General features: G+C 45.1%; 1 protein-coding gene across 1 annotated transcript; it reads right to left on the reverse strand.

Moving 5' to 3' along the window:
• Positions 1 to 7,683: 7,683 nt before the first annotated feature.
• Positions 7,684 to 17,753, reverse strand: LOC311147291 (uncharacterized protein). The gene is made up of 5 exons (XM_084183978.1): positions 17,173 to 17,753; positions 14,786 to 14,974; positions 12,893 to 13,040; positions 8,965 to 9,129; positions 7,684 to 8,849 (listed from the first exon to the last, which is right to left on the reverse strand). Exons 1-5 carry the CDS (start codon positions 17,255 to 17,257, stop codon positions 8,468 to 8,470), a joined length of 969 nt encoding a protein of 322 aa, XP_084040104.1. The 5' UTR covers positions 17,258 to 17,753; the 3' UTR covers positions 7,684 to 8,467.
• Positions 17,754 to 18,856: the final 1,103 nt, after the last annotated feature.

The following is an 18,856-nucleotide window of genomic DNA, read 5'->3' on the forward strand; positions in this document are numbered from 1 at the left end:
GCTCCTCGTAATGGACCAAAGAGAGTGTACTTTGTTATAAAATGTAGCACTGAAGCAGAGAACATTAAAATAATCATTACAAATAATTGGGGAATCATCCAAAGTGATACTCTACTACGTGAAGTCTTCCCAGAGCCACCAGTCATAAGCTCTGAGAGATGTCCTACCCTAAATGACAAACTAGTCCACAGCTACCTTCCTGGTGAATCTCAAAAGACTTGGCTAGACCACAAACCCAGGGGCTCTTTCAAATGCAACCAGTTCAACCATTGCAGAAATATTGCACAGAAAAAGTATTTTGTTGACACCAGGGCTGGTCCTTGCCGTTCTGCTGCCAAAGAGAGAAAAACTAAAAGGGTCACAGCAAGCAAAATGAAGTTTAAAATACATATTTTCCAGACGTTGAAGTTAGGTTCAATGTAGGTTCCGAATGAAAGGTGAAAATATATTTTCCGTATGTTTAAAATACATATTTTCCTGTACGTTGAAAAGGCATATTTTCTGTACGTAGAAAAATATGTATTTTCTGGACATTGAAATCTGGTTCATTTTCGGTTCTGAATAAAAGTTGAAAATACTTATTTTTATGATGTCCAGACCGGACCAAAAATCTATGTCCGTGGACGATGAAATCAAGGCCGGTCTGGACCGCACCAAATCTGAACCAAACATAGATGTATATGATTGGTTCAGATTTGGTCCGGACCTGACCAAAAACCAATGTCTTAGGATATGTTGTTTGTTAACATTTTATTTGATTGAGCACCATTTAGGTTAAGGTATTTGATCGGAGAAACCTGAATGATGTAAAAAGTGTCCGTCTCATTACCAGTGGCGATTGTAGCATGTAAATCTTGGTGGGGGAAATTCCCCTAAAAATGTTTGATGCATGCCAGTAAATACACTACACAACACTAAACAATACATTAATTGCACTATAACGGTGACAAACAGTGCCCCAAAACTGTTAGGGCCTACATAAAGCTGTCCCAACAGCAGAGCATTCTTTTCAGCACCATGTAGTGAATCCTTACCACCGCTACACCTGGCTTTCAGCGGAGCCTTGTCTGGCAGCGAAACAGTTCATTCAGCCTCATTTACTGTCTTTTTAAAAAACATAGTTGATATGGCTGACTTGCTTAAACAAATGTGGTTTCTACTGACAATTGAGATGTACAAACTATGGCATAAGGGAACGATGAGCGGATAAGTGGCAATCCGTAATTTGATTAAGACATTAATGAGCGAGCTAAAACGGACGTAGTCAATATAATTATTTGTTCAGCACTTTTGAAATGTACAGTGACAGAATTCAGAACACGGGCCGTTCTTCCAGTATTCTCCCTGTACACCAAGCCAGAACCGTAGGATAAATAAAGGGGGCATATAAGCAGACAATGAAAGCTATTCGATGATGGCATTGCTCTAAAACAGGCTATAAGCTACATGTGCACCACCAAGTCAGAACAGTAGGCTACGTTATGAGGGGGAAAGGCACCAAATTATTAGGGTGAGGCAAATGGGATTGTCATTGTTTTTGGGCAGAATTAAGTGAGGTTTTATGTGTTGTTGTTGGAGGTGCATCTTGGTCAATTTAGCTCAAAAAATGCCGCCCTCGTCAATCTGCTGCCACTGGCGGCCGCCTAATCCTGCCTAATGGTTTTCGGATAAACACTCCAAACAGCCTACCCGACCGCTCGGAGGCGTCCGCAATGTCCTAAAGCGCACTGTTGCCTCGTTTTGTTTCACATTCATTCCAAAGATAAAACTGGGGGGGGGGACAAAAATGCAATTTCAGAATGTGGGGGGGACATGTCCCCCCGTCCCCAGTGAAAATGGTGCCCCTGCTTAGAGTAGCTGCCTTTGAAGAGAAACAACTGGATGTATCTGCAGAATGCTAGCCATGCCTAACCTGTCAGTTCCTATCGCCTGCAGAAATGAAAGTATAAAGCTACTCTGGCACTTGATAATCCTCATAGGAGCTCATTTCATCATCGTCGTTCGCCATAGAAGTCTCTGAGATGGTCAGGAACGCACTCTAGTGGTATATTTGGTGCCATTGCAATGATGTGATGAATCACGTTCACTAACTAACACAGTGAAATGCATTTCTTGCTCTTTCCCAACAATGCAGTAGTACTATAAAAATACATTAAAAAAGTCAAGTAGAACAAAAACACGAGAAATAGAAATAAGAAGAACACGAGAAAGTAAGTAAGGGTCAGTTCCAGGGTCAGTAGCTATATACAGGGTCAGTTCCAGGGTCAGTAGCTATATACAGGGTCAGTTCCAGGGCCAGTAGCTATATACAGTGTCAGTTCCAGGGTCAGTAGCTATATACAGTGTCAGTTCCAGGGTCAGTAGCTATATACAGTGTCAGTTCCAGGGTCAGTGCCAATACCATATTTACAATGTGCAGGGATACTGGAGTGGTAGGTTAGCAGTGGAGGCTGCTGAGGGGAGGACGGCTCATAATAATGGCTGGAATGGAGTCAATGGAATGGTATCAAACACATGGAAACCACATGTTTGATGTGTTTGATACCATTCCATTGACTCCATTCAAGACAATATTATGAGCCATCCTCCCCTCAGTAGCCTCCACTGTAGGTTAGATATGTATAGGGGTAAGGTGACTAGGCATCAAGATATATGATAAACAGAGTAGCAGCAGCGTATATGATGATTGTATGTGAGTGTGTGTGTGTGTCTGTAGAGTCAGTATGAATGTGTGTGCGTGTTGTGTGTGTGTGAGCAAACAAAGTGTGTGTGTGAGTGGGGGTGTGTTGGAGTGTCAGTGTGTGGTTGTGACTTAGTGTGTAGAATGTGCATAGAGACAGTGTATTATCACAGATCTTTCTCCTGCTCTGGTTGCAAAATCTAACATCCAAAGCATCTTCCAGTGCCTGAAAAAAGCACCCCATGAATTTACATAAGAGTATTTTCATTTTCTCCCATATACTCCAAAAGCACTTGATTTATGTGCATTGTTATTGGTAAAATATACACTTTTTTTGCCGCTGGTTTTGTGAATACTTAAATGTGTAAATCTCTGTAAACCACTCACTTGTTGACTGTCTGTAAGTGTGAGGTTGTGGATTTCTAGTTTCCCAATTTTCTTAGTGTTTGTGTTATTCGTTTGATCAAATACGTTTTACCAGATGTTTTGTCCTTGTGTTTGCTTCATATTTCTTTTATCCTATGCTGGTGTACAGTATTTTAAACCCCTGCCAACCAAAACAAAACAAAACTCAAGATTAGACTTGAAGAAAGTTTTCAGTTTATTATGGTGATATTTCTCAGTAGGGGCTGATTGGACTCTGAATGGAGGAATACTCAAATATTAAATAACCACATGCGCTGAGGTTATGGAGGTTACAGGGCTGGATGCAAAACAAATCTTGGGTAAATTTATGGGGTGGATGCTTCGATAAGAAGCAGCAGTTCCACAAAAACTATTTTCCAAAATGGTCAAATGCATTTCAATCAGAAACAAAGTAATGCTATTCAGTTGTTAGGCCTCCATAAAATGTGCATTCTGAAAGACTTGTCTAAATCACACAGGAAAACTACAGGTGCTGTATAAAGCACACTATATGACCAAAAGTATGTAGACCAATGTTCATCGAACTTCTCATTCCAAAATCATGGGCAAAAATATGTAGTTGCTTTAACAGCCTCCACTCTTCTGGGAAGGCTTTCCACTAGATGCTGGACATTGCTGCGGGGACTTGCTTCCATTCAGCCACAAGAGCATTAGTGAGGTCGCGCACTAATGTTGGGCAATTAGGCCTGGCTCGCAGTCGGAGTTCCAATTCATCCCAAAGGTGTTCGATGGGGTTGAGGTCAGGGCTCTGTGCAGGCCAGTCATGTTCTTCCACACCGATCTCAACAAACCATTTCTGTATGGACCTCGCTTTGTGCACAGGGGCATTGTCACCAAGTTGGAAGCACAGAATCGTCTAGAATGTCATTGTATGCTGTAGTGTTAAAATTTCCCTTTGGAACTAAGGGGCCTAGCCCGAACCATGAAAAACAGCCCCAGACCATTATTCCTCCTCCACCAAATGTTACAGTTGGCACTATGCAGTCGGGCAGGTAGTGTTCTCCTGGCATCCGCCAAACCCAGATTCGTCCATCGGACTGCCAGATGGTGAAGCGTGATTCATCACTCCAGAGAACGCATTTCCATTGCTCCAGAGTCCAATGGCAGCAAGCTTTACACCACTCCAGCCGACGCTTGGCATTGCGCATCTTAGGCAGCTCTAGCAGGGCAGAAATTTGATGAACTGACTTGTTGGAAAGGTGGCATCCTATGATGGTGCCATGTTGAAAGACACTGAGCTCTTCAGTAATTCTACAGCCAATGTTTGTCTATGGAGATTGCATGTATGTGTGCTCGATTTCATACACCTGTCAGCAACGGTGTGGCTGAAATCGCCGAATCCACTAATTTGAAGGGGTGTCCACATACCTTTGTATATATAGTGTATATCTATAACAGCGCTTTAATTAGAAGAGATACAGTGGGGAGAACAAGTATTTGATACACTGCCGATTTTGCAGGTTTTCCTACTTACAAAGCATGTAGAGGTCTGTAATTTTTATCATAGGTACACTTCAACTGTGAGAGAGGGAATCTAAAACAAAAGTCCAGAAAATCACATTGTATGATTTTTAAGTAATTAATTTGCATTTTATTGCATGACATAAGTATTTGATACATCAGAAAAGCAGAACTTAATATTTGGTACAGAAACCTTTGTTTGCAATTACAGAGATCATACGTTTCCTGTAGGTCTTGACCAGGTTTGCACACACTGCAGCAGGGATTTTGGCCCACTCCTCCATACAGACCTTCTCCAGATCCTTCAGGTTTCGGGGCTGTCGCTGGGCAATACGGACTTTCAGCTCCCTCCAAAGATTTTCTATTGGGTTCAGGTCTGGAGACTGGCTAGGCCACTCCTTAGTTGCCCTGGCTGTGTGTTTCGGGTCATTGTCATGCTGGAAGACCCAGCCACGACCCATCTTCAATGCTCTTACTGAGGGAAGGAGGTTGTTGGCCAAGATCTCGCGATACATGGCCCCATCCATTATCCCCTCAATACGGTGCAGTCGTCCTGTCCCCTTTGCAGAAAAGCATCCCCAAAGAATGATGTTTCCACCTCCATGCTTCACGGTTGGGATGGTGTTCTTGGGGTTGTACTCATCCTTCTTCTTCCTCCAAACACGGCGAGTGGAGTTTAGACCAAAAAGCTATATTTTTGTCTCATCAGACCACATGACCTTCTCCCATTCCTCCTCTGGATCATCCAGATGGTCATTGGCAAACTTCAGACGGGCCTGGACATGCGCTGGCTTGAGCAGGGGGACCTTGCGTGCGCTGCAGGATTTTAATCCATGACGCCGTAGTGTGTTACTAATGGTTTTCTTTGAGACTGTGGTCCCAGCTCTCTTCAGGTCATTGACCAGGTCCTGCCGTGTAGTTCTGGGCTAATCCCTCACCTTCCTCATGATCATTGATGCCCCACGAGGTGAGATCTTGCATGGAGCCCCAGACCGAGGGTGATTGACCATCATCTTGAACTTCTTCCATTTTCTAATAATTGCGCCAACAGTTGTTGCCTTCTCACCAAGCTGCTTGCCTAATGTCCTGTAGCCCATCCCAGCCTTGTGCAGGTCTACAATTTTATCCCCGATGTCCTTACACAGCTCTCTGGTCTTGGCCATTGTGGAGAGGTTGGAGTCTGTTTGATTGAGTGTGTGGGTAGGTGTCTTTTATACAGGTAACGAGTTTAAACAGGTGCAGTTAATACAGGTAATGAGTGGAGAACAGGAGGGCTTCTTAAAGAAAAACTAACAGGTCTGTGAGAGCCGGAATTCTTACTGGTTGGTAGGTGATCAAATACTTATGTCATGCAATAAAATGCAAATTAATTACTTAAAAATCATACAATGTGATTTTCTGGATTTTTGTTTTAGATTCCGTCTCTCACAGTTGAAGTGTACCTATGATAAAAATTACAGACCTCTACATGCTTTGTAAGTAGGAAAACCTGCAAAATCGGCAGTGTATCAAATACTTGTTCTCCCCACTGTATATACTTTAAAAACAATATATACAGTATATATTTTTTTTTTTACAATGTATAGCAAAAATAGGACTTTGGGTTCAGAAGCACATATATGGTATCTTGCAATGTCAACAGAGTGACCAAGGCACACCCCTACATGTTGTAACTGTAACTAGTGTAATAAATAATAATAATAATAATAATAATAACAATAATAATAATAATAATAATAATAATTGTGTAACGGAGCTCGGATTAAAAAGGCAGGTCTAATGTTAAACCTTGATCTGGCTGGCTCTCTACAGTCTTGTCACGGATTCAGCCGAGGCTGCTCCTCCTCCTTGCTCGGGCAGGCTTCGGCGTTCGTCGTCCCCGGAGTACTAGCTGCTACCGATCTATGTTTCGGTGGTCGTCTTGTTTGGTCTTTATTGTTTAGTCCTGTTTCCCATTATGTTACATTGTATTCCCTTTATAACCCCCTGTCTCTCATTGGTTATTGTGTGTGATTGTTTTCCGTAAGGTCGGCATTGCTGTTTGTATGCGAGTATTGTTTCCTCCCTGTTAGGAGGTTTTGTTTTGTATGTTCCTTTACTGTGTAGTAAAGTACGTCTGCCAGTAGCTCGTTGTCCTGCGCTTGACTTCGCTCACCGCATACACGTCACCTTGACAAGTCTACACAGTAAGCCAGTGTTGTAGGCATTAGTCCTTCACTGAGAATTCGTTTTTAAGAGGTTTAGCTTCCCCTTTTAGAAACATGAATAGATCTTGCCATGCAAGGGGCACACTACGTGTAAGATGCACCTTGCAAAAGAGAAACAAGGTTTACATTCGGTATTTACTGTTATTGCTACAAAGTATCAAATTGCTATATATTAATGTTTAGCCTATATAGGCCTACTAAAATGTAAATCACATTTACAGTACTTGCTATAATTGTGGGTCTACTCTAATGATGGTAAAATAATGAAGTTAAATACAACCAATACTTTAGTATGAGTTGTTGTAGATTGAGAAGGTTAGCATGCAACAGGTTCTGGGTGGCGAGAAGGCATGGTGGACAGTCGTGACAGATTGTACTCTGCAGCGCATGATCCGCACATAAATCAAAAGCCCCAAAAGCTATATTCAAATTCACTAACCTGCCATGGAAGAAAACGTCGCCTCTTCACCGCCAATGACTGCCTCTTTGCTAAATTCCCGCTCTCCCTAATTTGATGCTCTTCCCATGATGACAGCACACCCCGGCCATGCTGTAGTGGTGCACTAATGACTATTAATACGTGACGTCACCGACTGAGGTCTAAACTATGCAAGAATGTGTTCCTACACTGTAATTACACTGTAGCCTACCTACCTATGTAATTCATATATGTTTTATATGGTACCCACATAAGTATAATATTGAGTCTATTGGATAACTCAAAAATAGTCTGTTCAATGATTGGTTGTTTTATTGATGGCAAATCTCTCATCCTAACTTGGTGACTGAGATAAAACTGACTCTTTTGGTTAGATTCTATTATCTTGGTAAAACTCCCTTACAATCTTATTCCTAACTGATGATAATGCAAGGTTCTGCAACATTCTTGTTCATTGATTGGAAAAGATTAAGAACATAGAATTTATTACATGATTAATTGTCAATCCATCTGCAGTGGGACTAATCAACTTTCACAACGTACCATCATTGTCAGTAGGCTATAGGAAAATAAAAAAAGTATCATAAAATTCCTTTTACATTCCAATAGTACAGAATAACATGTAACAGTTATTTATACTGTTAAGTACCATTACATATTGTACACAACAGGATTGGGAAATGTAGGCCTACACATGCTATCCATTGAGCCACCAAAGCAGTACCATCAAACCTAAAAATGCAGAATACTGTACAACATGATTCTTTCCAGAATCATAATTACTAGAGTTCATGGCTCAGAGATACAGGACATTCCATTTCAGAACTGAAATATTTACTGTGCACATTTATTACTACTGTACATTTCCAGGAGGAACATTGTGAAATCAGGCAGCAACATAATAAGTGATTCCTATGGAATAAAGACTGTCCCTGTAAGTGCAACTCTCCGCTTCGGGCAGTGTCCAGAGGGATAGGGTCTGCGTTTAAGGCACATATCTGATGCACCCTAGAAATGCTGCCTTGTCACTGAATGGTCTACTGCAGGTCAATGTCAAATGTCTAATTAATGGTCATGTGGTCATTTAGTCCGGCGATATTCAGTCAGTGCCTCATTGGTGCCTGGTTGATAATGGCATAGGCTTGGTAACAATTCAGGTGGTCCTCTTTCCTTTTGGATATAGTTTCCAGTTGGTTGATGTTCAGTTTATCCATGACCCTGTGGTCTATGTCCAGTCACGTCCTGGTTGTGACCTCACACGGATATGACCCGTATGGGGCGCTCCTGGACATAGAGGGGGTGTCGACACACCCTGTAGGGCTCCTCCAGAAGTGGAGTGCTCACTGCTGATACACTGCCCTCTTGTTCTCCATACTGCCTGACCAGGCCTGAGCCTGGGGGTACCCCTGGGTTCTGGACCAGGACCGCGGTCCGAGATGGACCTGGATACTGGGGTGGGATGGGGTTTTGAAGTAGGCCTGGATTGTGTGGCAGACCTGGGTTGTGGTAGAGGCCTGAGTTGTGTGGGAGGATGGGCTGGTTGTAGCCTCTGCAGGGAAGAGGAGCTGAGTTGAGGGCTGGGCCAATGGTGGAGGCTGGGACTGGACCAGTCAGAGCATAGGGGTACTGATGATACCTGTAGAGAGGACAGAGGCAGCGACATTGAGCTTTGCAAGGAAGATACGCATGAAAAGGCACGCACTCACGCACACACACATGCACACACACATGCACACACACACAGTCCTCACCAGCTGGGTCTCTTATTGTCACACATTGAAGGGTCATGGTTGACCCATGGTGGAAGTGCCTTCTCCTGGGCGTTGTTATTGTTGTTCCTGCCATTGTGGCCATAGCGAGAGGCCCTGTTCTCCTCCTGTTCCACTTCCTCCAGCTGGTGCCACAGACGCGTCTCCCTGGCAACGCAGAAAGGTTTTTACAGATGTAGGATCTTAATTTGATCACTCTTTTGTTGCTGAGAATTTTCCTGAACAGCAGGAAATGCAAACTTGTAGTGTATTTGAGGTTTAAAAAGGCTTCTAAAGTTTGTAATTTCCACTTTAAAATTTCAGACCTGACTTGCCCTAATGAAACATTTAGCAAACTGGCTCAAATTAAGATCCTACATCTGTATAGTCCCGTGTAGCTCACTTGGTAGAGCATGGCGCTTGCAACACCAGGGTTGTGGGTTCGGTTCCCATGGGGGACAAGTATGAAAATGTATGCACTCACTACTGTAAGTCTGAAAATGTATGCACTCACTACTGTAAGTCGCTCTGGATAAGAGCATCTGCTAAATGTAAATGGTGTTCTGCGTCAATAGGGACTCAATATCGTTATTAATCCCCTTGACCACATAGTATCATTTACGGCTCTCCATCTTTTTTCTTTGTGTGTGTTTTACCCCCTTTTTCTAACACCTCTCCTGTCTTCTCTTTTCCTCTCAATCCCCTCTCTTCCATTCATCTCTCCTTCTCACATGTCCTGTCTCATCTTTTGGTCTCCTCTCCTCCTTCTCCCCTTTCACTAGTCATGGCTCCTCCTCACCTACTATCTCCTCTCACCTATCCTGTCTCCTCCATCTCTCCTTCTCACCTCGCCTTCCATCTTACTTCCATCTCTCCCTCTCATCTCGCCATCTCTCCCTCTCACCTCTCCATCTCTCCCTCTCACCTCTCCATCTCTCCCTCTCACCTCTCCATCTCTCCCTCTCACCTCTCCATCTCTCCCTCTCACCTCGCCATCTCTCCCTCTCACCTCTCCATCTCTCCCTCTCACCTCTCCATCTCTCCCTCTCACCTCTCCATCTCTCCATCTCACCTCTCAATCTCTCCCTCTCACCTCTCCATCTCTCCCTCTCACCTCTCACCTCTCCATCTCTCCCTCTCACCTCTCCATCTCGCCATCTATCCCTCTCACCTCTCACCTCTCCATCTCTCCCTCTCACCTCTCCATCTCTCCATCTCTCCCTCTCACCTCGCCATCTCTCCCTCTCACCTCGCCATCTCTCCCTCTCACCTCGCCATCTCTCCCTCTCACCTCGCCATCTCTCCCTCTCACCTCGCCATCTCTCCCTCTCACCTCGCCATCTCTCCCTCTCACCTCTCCATCTCTCCCTCTCACCTCTCCATCTCTCCCTCTCACCTCGCCATCTCTCCCTCTCACCTCGCCATCTCTCCCTCTCACCTCGCCATCTCTCCCTCTCACCTCTCCATCTCTCCCTCTCACCTCTCCATCTCTCCCTCTCACCTCTCCATCTCTCCCTCTCACCTCTCCATCTCTCCCTCTCACCTCTCCATCTCTCCTCTCACCTCGCCATCTCTCCCTCTCACCTCTCCATCTCTCCCTCTCACCTCTCCATCTCCCTCTCTCACCTCGCCATCTCTCCCTCTCACCTCTCCATCTCTCCCTCTCACCTCTCCATCTCTCCCTCTCACCTCTCCATCTCTCCCTCTCACCTCTCCATCTCTCCCTCTCACCTCTCCATCTCTCCCTCTCACCTCGCCATCTCTCCTCTCACCTCTCCATCTCTCCCTCTCACCTCTCCATCTCTCCCTCTCACCTCTCCATCTCTCCCTCTCACCTCTCCATCTCCCTCTCTCACCTCTCCATCTCTCCCTCTCACCTCTCCATCTCTCCCTCTCACCTCTCCATCTCTCCTCTCACCTCTCCATCTCTCCTCTCACCTCTCCATCTCTCCCTCTCACCTCTCCATCTCTCCCTCTCACCTCTCCATCTCTCCCTCTCACCTCTCCATCTCTCCCTCTCACCTCTCCATCTCTCCTCTCACCTCTCCATCTCTCCCTCTCACCTCTCCATCTCTCCCTCTCACCTCTCCATCTCTCCCCTCTCCATCTCTCCCTCTCACCTCTCCATCTCTCCCTCTCATCTCGCCATCTCTCCCTCTCACCTCTCCATCTCTCCTCTCACCTCTCCATCTCTCCTCTCACCTCTCCATCTCTCCCTCTCACCTCTCCATCTCTCCTCTCACCTCTCACCTCTCCATCTCTCCCTCTCATCTCTCCATCTCTCCTCTCACCTCTCACCTCTCCATCTCTCCCTCTCACCTCTCCATTTCTCCCTCTCATCTCTCCATCTCTCCTCTCACCTCTCACCTCTCCATCTCTCCCTCTCACCTCTCCATCTCTCCTCTCACCTCTCACCTCTCCATCTCTCCCTCTCACCTCTCCATCTCTCCCTCTCACCTCTCCATCTCTCCCTCTCACCTCTCCATCTCTCCCTCTCACCTCTCCATCTCTCCCTCTCACCTCTCCATCTCTCCTCTCACCTCGCCATCTCTCCCTCTCACCTCTCCATCTCTCCCTCTCACCTCTCCATCTCTCCCTCTCACCTCGCCATCTCTCCCTCTCACCTCTCCATCTCTCCCTCTCACCTCTCCATCTCTCCCTCTCACCTCTCCATCTCTCCCTCTCACCTCTCCATCTCTCCCTCTCACCTCTCCATCTCTCCCTCTCACCTCGCCATCTCTCCTCTCACCTCTCCATCTCTCCCTCTCACCTCTCCATCTCTCCCTCTCACCTCTCCATCTCTCCCTCTCACCTCTCCATCTCTCCTCTCACCTCTCCATCTCTCCTCTCACCTCTCCATCTCTCCCTCTCACCTCTCCATCTCTCCCTCTCACCTCTCCATCTCTCCCTCTCACCTCTCCATCTCTCCCTCTCACCTCTCCATCTCTCCCTCTCACCTCTCCATCTCTCCTCTCACCTCTCCATCTCTCCCTCTCACCTCTCCATCTCTCCCTCTCACCTCTCCATCTCTCCTCTCACCTCGCCATCTCTCCCTCTCACCTCTCCATCTCTCCCTCTCACCTCTCCATCTCTCCCTCTCACCTCTCCATCTCTCCCTCTCACCTCTCCATCTCTCCCTCTCACCTCTCCATCTCTCCCACTCATCTCGCCATCTCTCCCTCTCACCTCTCCATCTCTCCTCTCACCTCTCACCTCTCCATCTCTCCTCTCACCTCTCACCTCTCCATCTCCCCCTCCATCTCTCCCTCTCACCTCTCCATCTCTCCTCTCACCTCTCACCTCTCCATCTCTCCCTCTCACCTCTCCATCTCTCCTCTCACCTCTCACCTCTCCATCTCTCCATCTCTCCCTCTCACCTCGCCATCTCTCCCTCTCACCTCGCCATCTCTCCCTCTCACCTCTCCATCTCTCCCTCTCACCTCTCCATCTCTCCCTCTCACCTCACCATCTCTCCCTCTCACCTCGCCATCTCTCCCTCTCACCTCTCCATCTCTCCCTCTCACCTCTCCATCTCTCCCTCTCACCTCTCCATCTCTACCTCTCACCTCTCCATCTCTCCTCTCACCTCTCCATCTCTCCTCTCACCTCTCCATCTCTCCTCTCACCTCTCACCTCTCCATCTCTCCCTCTCACCTCTCCATCTCTCCCTCTCACCTCGCCATCTCTCCCTCTCACCTCGCCATCTCTCCCTCTCACCTCTCCATCTCTCCCTCTCACCTCTCCATCTCTCCTCTCACCTCTCCATCTCTCCCTCTCACCTCGCCATCTCTCCCTCTCACCTCTCCATCTCTCCCTCTCACCTCTCCATCTCTCCCTCTCACCTCTCCATCTCTCCTCTCACCTCTCCTCCTTCTTCCTCTCCTCCTCTGCTCTCTTTCTCTTTCTCTCCCCTCACCAGCTCTCCTCTCACCTCTTCTCCTTCTTCTTCTCCTCCTCCGTGACACAGTCGAGCAAACAGCAGGTGATGAAGGCAATGGACATGAGGAGGATTATGGCACAGCTGATGATGGATGCCACCACTGCCACACGGAACCCAAAGTCTTCCGATGGAGACACCGCTGGGAGAAAATATAAAACGATCAATTAATTGATGAGATCTGTCTACAGACAACAAACAAGATATATAAAAACAAATCTCTCCAGAAAGTGATGGAAATATAATATATTTGAATGCCTTTTTAAGTGTATTGCATCCATTTATAATAGACATCATTAAGTACCTCGGTATCATGGTACCTTAAATATGCCATTGACATCTACATGACATTGCCCATGGTCAGAGAGCACATAAAACTATCTCCAATATATTCCTCTATATTCCTCTTTTTCAGAATAATGAAGAGGCTGACAGGCAGGCAGACACAGCTCTGGGGCAGTTTGCAATCCATGCACTTTTTACACTCAATGCATTCTGAAGCTTTAATATACTCCTACACACGCATGCATGCACGCACGCACACACACACACTTTCCTAAGAGGACAACTTTCATTTTCACAATAAAGCCGAGTCTGACTCATCCATAATGTATGACTGAAGTGACGGCTGTCTTCACATGCTCTCAGCCATTGATTGGCCAGCAGAGCTGACTCCCTAGAGTCAGATGGAGAAGGGTGAGAGAGTGACAAACCTAACAGTCTCTCATTTGGACTTCTGTTCCTCATAGAATACAAATATGCTTTACATAAGCGGCTTATAAATATGAAAAGGATGTCTATGAATATTTCAAGAACAAACATAACCGGCACTGTACTAATGCTGAGTGCTTTGATTGCTGGCTGGTATGTCATTTTCTATGACAACATGTCCTAAAGGGTTGCATGCACTGGTGTCCTCAGACCAACCCTGCCATATACTAACATATTGTAACTATGGACAGCCACACCTACAAGTAAAGCCCAGTGGTACATCAGTGTGTGAGTATCCTCTCAGCATTAGATGGGTCATTCCACTAATTCGGTGCCTTTTGAGAAGTGTAACTTTAAAAACATTTACAAATGTTTTTAACATTCTGTCATAAAGAGCAGATGTTCAACTTAATAAAAAACATGTTTTCCCATCTCAAGAGGTTAAATAGAAAATATGTAATATAGTAAGTGCCTATTAAGTGCCAAATATATTAACAGGGTTGACTGTAACAGAGTTGACGATTTCTTCTTAAATCAGCCATAAATCCCTTTGTGACAGGGGCAATGAAAGCTTGTTGTGTGCAACAGGCAGTGGCAATTGAATGTAAGCTTCACACAAAAAAAGAAATGTGTTAAAACATTTCTACCCTGTCTATCTATGGGTCACGGGGTGACGTGTTATGCTCGACCCACTCAGTTTTCCACCACAAAACACCAGAAAATAGCCAAAAAGTGTAGAACCAGCTCACCTGCTTTTACTCTATTAGATGTTCAATGTTTGTTTAGAATTTTTTTTTTTTCAATAGTTTCACCATATTAAAACGTAACAGGGTTGACCTTAAAATGAGGGACAGACGTAAATTAATCACTAATCACATTAAATGAATAATAATCTTCAGAAATGACTTTGTCATAGCAACAAAATAACGAGGGCTTTACAATGATGGTGATAAAATCTTCCTAGAAGTGACACAGGTTTGACGGGGGGCCATGTCAAAATGCTGAATTTTGGCACTTGACTTTAGCAAGCCTTTATTCATATTAAAGGGCACTTCATTTAATATAACAGGCTTTTAAAATTCTATATTGGTGCACAATTTCTACATACAATATATTGGTGCACAATTTCTACATACAACAACGGTACTCTTTTCGTGGAACGACCCAGATACATACGTTTACACCAGGGAGAGCCTCCTGACCACTGGGTGCTGTTGCTGCCCCAGACACAGGATACCTCATTGCCCCCCACCAGACGGTGTCTGGATGGACACTGCAGGGTGATCACCGTCCCCACATTGGTGCCATTCCCCTGAATGATCTTCTGGGTGCCCAGCGCGGGCAGGGGCATGGGCGTGCACTGGCCTGGAGGGGGAGATGGTAACTATGGTATATACAGTCATATGTGAGCAGAACAGATAACTCAAACTAGAACAGCCACAATAGAACTTTCAGAGGAGAGCGTACCACATGGAACCCTCACAATGGAATGCTGCTGTGTCCCTTCAGCACAGAACACTACATTACAGAACACTCTGCATAGAAGCCCGTTGGGGGGCTGCTCAGTATTGCGTGACAAAAACACACACCACATCTGCAGCCCTGCGCTTTGCTGCATCTAATGTTGATGGTATCAAAGCAGGAAACATGATAAATCATTAAATAAAAGGCCTGCTAGCTTGGCTGAAACTCAGGTCCCATCTGTGGCCATGTTAAACAGCTGCTTATCAGACTCAGCACAGTGCTGCAGGAAAATGGACTCCCGCTGTGAGCTCTGGTTTACACACTGAACTATGACCCTTAACAGAATGACACTGCTCTAATGCAAATATACAGGAGTGTATTTCGGAAGGAATCAAAGTAAGCCACAGCTTGTGGATAAACAAAACAGCTCTGTCACATCCTGTGAAGTGTATTCAGTCAATTGTTTTTACACTGGCTGTGCTACTGTAACTGGTTAATATAACAAGTAACACATTCACTGGGAACACTTTCATCTCATCACCTCAAGAGTATAATGGAAATGTAATTTAGGGACATTGTCTGTGAAATCATGTAGCCTAGGCCTATTACAATTCTGTATAAATTGTTGCATTGTCTCCTTGCCACCACAAGAGGCCCTACATGTTCAAGAAACTACTTTTCTGAACTCAATGGTATCTGAAAGAGGAACCAAGTTGTTTTAATTCAGATAAAGTTTGAAATAGCGTTAGTAAATTCCAAAACTTCTGAGTCTCATGAGAGTATTCCTTTGAATGCCAGCGAGAGAGAGAGAGAGCGAGAGAGATAGAGAGAGAGAGAGAGAGAGAGAGAGAGTGAGAGAGAGAGAGAGAGAGAGAGAGAGAGAGAGAGAGAGAGAGAGAGAGAGAGAGAGAGAGAGAGAGAGAGAAAGACAGACAGACAGACAGACAGACAGACAGACAGACAGACAGACAGACAGACAGACAGACAGACAGAGAGAGCGAGAGAGTGACTGAGAAAGAGAGAGAGACATAGAGAGTCAGCAAGCAAGAGAGTTATGTTGCTGACTGACTATCGGGTGGTAGGCTAATTCATAAACCATCATTTCTGCAGGGCAGGTAGACAGTGCTCTCCAGCAGTCTGACTCATAGATTTCTGATCAAAGATATCCGTTCTCTGTCAGTTGGGCTGGGCTGGCAGGGTGAGTTATATTGCTAGGTCTTACAAGGCCATGATGAAACCTCACCAGCCTGAACAGATCCACAGAAAACACCATATTTATGCAACATTTCTTTAGTACACAAGGACTCCAATTTTATGTAACTTGTGTGAATGTGTGTGTGTGTGTGTGTGTGTGTGTGTGTGTGTGTGTGTGTGTGTGTGTGTGTGTGAGCGTGTGCGAGCGTGTGTGTGGGAGTGAGAATGTGTTTGTGTTTGTGTGTGTGTGTGTGTGTTTGTGTGTGTGTGTGTGTGTGTGAGTGTGTGCGAGCGTGTGTGTGGGAGTGAGCATGTGTGTATGTGTGTGTTTAAAAGTGTAGCTGTACATCCTAGCTCAGTACAACTGCAGTGTTAGTTGATGTGAAACTAAGAAACCATGCATTCTGAAAGCCACCTGCAGCTTCTCAGACCATGTGATCTATAGGAACACATTCTCACTTTCCCTTTCCATTGTTTTGCCCTTATACAGGCTCAGAATAGACATCGGCTGGCTACTCTATTATTCCATTAAAACCATATCTTATAAGACATTAAGACCTTTTATTCCATTTATGTTTTGTTGTCATAGGATAGTTTGTAAACATATGCTGCGTAGCTTGTAGAAAGTAGGCCTAATGATGTTTTCCTGCAATGTAATTCATTGAGTACAGATACATCATATAAATGAAGTGCTATTTGTGTGTCATGAAGTGCATTTTCTCCCAAAATATTAGCCTACATGTTGGTAGGTCCATTCTGTGATGGTATACACACACAGTTTGCAGCTATATTTAACAAATCCATTAAACAAATTCACAATGCCTCCAATAAAGCTTTACTTTCAGGCACTGTACTAATGACATGACATCTATGACCACACTGGATAGATCCTGAAGCTCACTTACCTGTATAATTACGGCCACGGTTGCCGTTTTTGGTTGAATAAATAGTTCTGGAAACATCAACCACCGAAGCTGTAACCGTTGACATTTCGGACGTGTAATCTACTCAACGGTCGACAACCCCTCCAGGACGCGCGTAAAAACGACAAGGAGACGCACAAGAGGATGCTACCGTAGCCTACAGCTGGAGAATTATGGTCACTGTGCTGGATTGTGTTCGCACTTTGTCTCACTGCCTGTGCGTGCTCACGCGTTTGCTTTTTCGGTCTCTTTCTCCCAGGCACACGGACCCTCCAGCAACCTATCAATGTATGTTGGTGTATCGGCTCGGCTTGTCGCGCTGCGCTCTGGGAACACACTGACTGTCCCGAGCAAAATCCGTCCTTCTTTGTCTGAGAGATTCTGCTAAACTAATCGGTGTGTAGGCTATGTCCGAATATCACTTGATGTCACGGTAATAGGCTTGTTGTCAAGGCGCTCCGAAGGTTGGCAGCATATAATTAGGTATTAGAATAGGCCTACATTAAGTAATGTAATAGGATCGCTATGGTTGGCAGTGAGTTCCTCCTTTCAGTTCACAATGCAGTAGTAATCTGTGTGTTTGTGGGCTAGAGGTGATTTTCTCACATTGCCCCGCCTTTGATGATCTGTTTGTGCACACATTAGACTTTATGACAATGGTACTATATACTGTCGTTTATAGCACTAAGCATATAACCAGTCATTTGAAGCTATTTGGAAGTAGTCACATTTTGTATTTCTTATAAGATGCAATTTATAAGCCTCAGATATCTGGACTGTGCTTAGGGTGTACCTACAGTATTACTGTTGCATGATGTAATGCATCAAAGGATATCATGGAGACTTTGATAGTGTCCACCACTGCACACTTCAATCTGACATCACATGATAGGGTCTGGCTGGCTTACATCCTGTACTCACATTACTTACTCTAAAGGCATAAATCCACTGTACTGTTGTAAGCTACATAGATTTTTAACAGATGCTTTCCAAAGCAATTTGCACAGATTATACTTTGTCGGGCTGGACATTTACTGAGGGGACCGATTGCGTGACTCGGTCTAGAGCACGACAGCTGTATAGCGGGGATTTGAACCCGTAACCTTTGGCCATCATCACTTAAACAGCTAAACCATTAGTCCCGGCATAGAGATTCCTTGGCAGATTCTGAAAGTATTAAGTCCTGGAGTTTGCCCTTCTGATTTATGGAATACAAATATAGCCTATTAATTCTTTAATGTAATATGATTTACATGAGGCTCGCCACTCTGTTCTCTGTGCCAGAACAGGAATCTTTTTAATCTTTATAAACAGTGGTCATTCATGTGCATGGCTGTTAATGTTAAAAGCCGGACAAGACCAGAGATAAGGGGGGGGGGGGGGGGGGGGGGGGGGGGTGAGAGAGAAAAGGAGAGAGAGAGAGAGAGAGAGAGAGAGAGAGAAAGAGGAGGAGGGGGGGTTCAGAATCAAACTATTCAGAGCCCATAATCAATGCCAGTGAAATCTATCAGCAGGACAAGTGTTTGTTTACCCATCATACCGTTCACCACCAGCTGTCCAAGAACAAGAACAATCAGCCAAACAGGAAATCATGTCCTCATTGATGCGTGCTGTGCAGGGGTGCATTTGAAAACATGACGTGGGAGTTGTTTTCAATCACTATCTT

This window comes from Coregonus lavaretus, assembly GCF_964263955.1.
Source record: "Coregonus lavaretus genome assembly, chromosome: 20".
Classification (NCBI taxonomy): Eukaryota; Metazoa; Chordata; class Actinopteri; order Salmoniformes; family Salmonidae; genus Coregonus; species Coregonus lavaretus.

Coding starts and splice junctions, on each gene's coding strand:
- LOC311147291 (XM_084183978.1), bottom strand. CDS start 17,257: ATGTCAACGGTTACAGCTTCGGTGGTTGATGTTTCCAGAACTATTTAT. Junction 13,041..14,785: donor AGGCTCTCCCTGGTGTAAAC/GTATGTATCTGG, acceptor ATTTTCTCCCAG/CGGTGTCTCCATCGGAAGAC. Junction 9,130..12,892: donor GAGAAGAAGAAGGAGAAGAG/GTGAGAGGAGAG, acceptor CTGCGTTGCCAG/GGAGACGCGTCTGTGGCACC.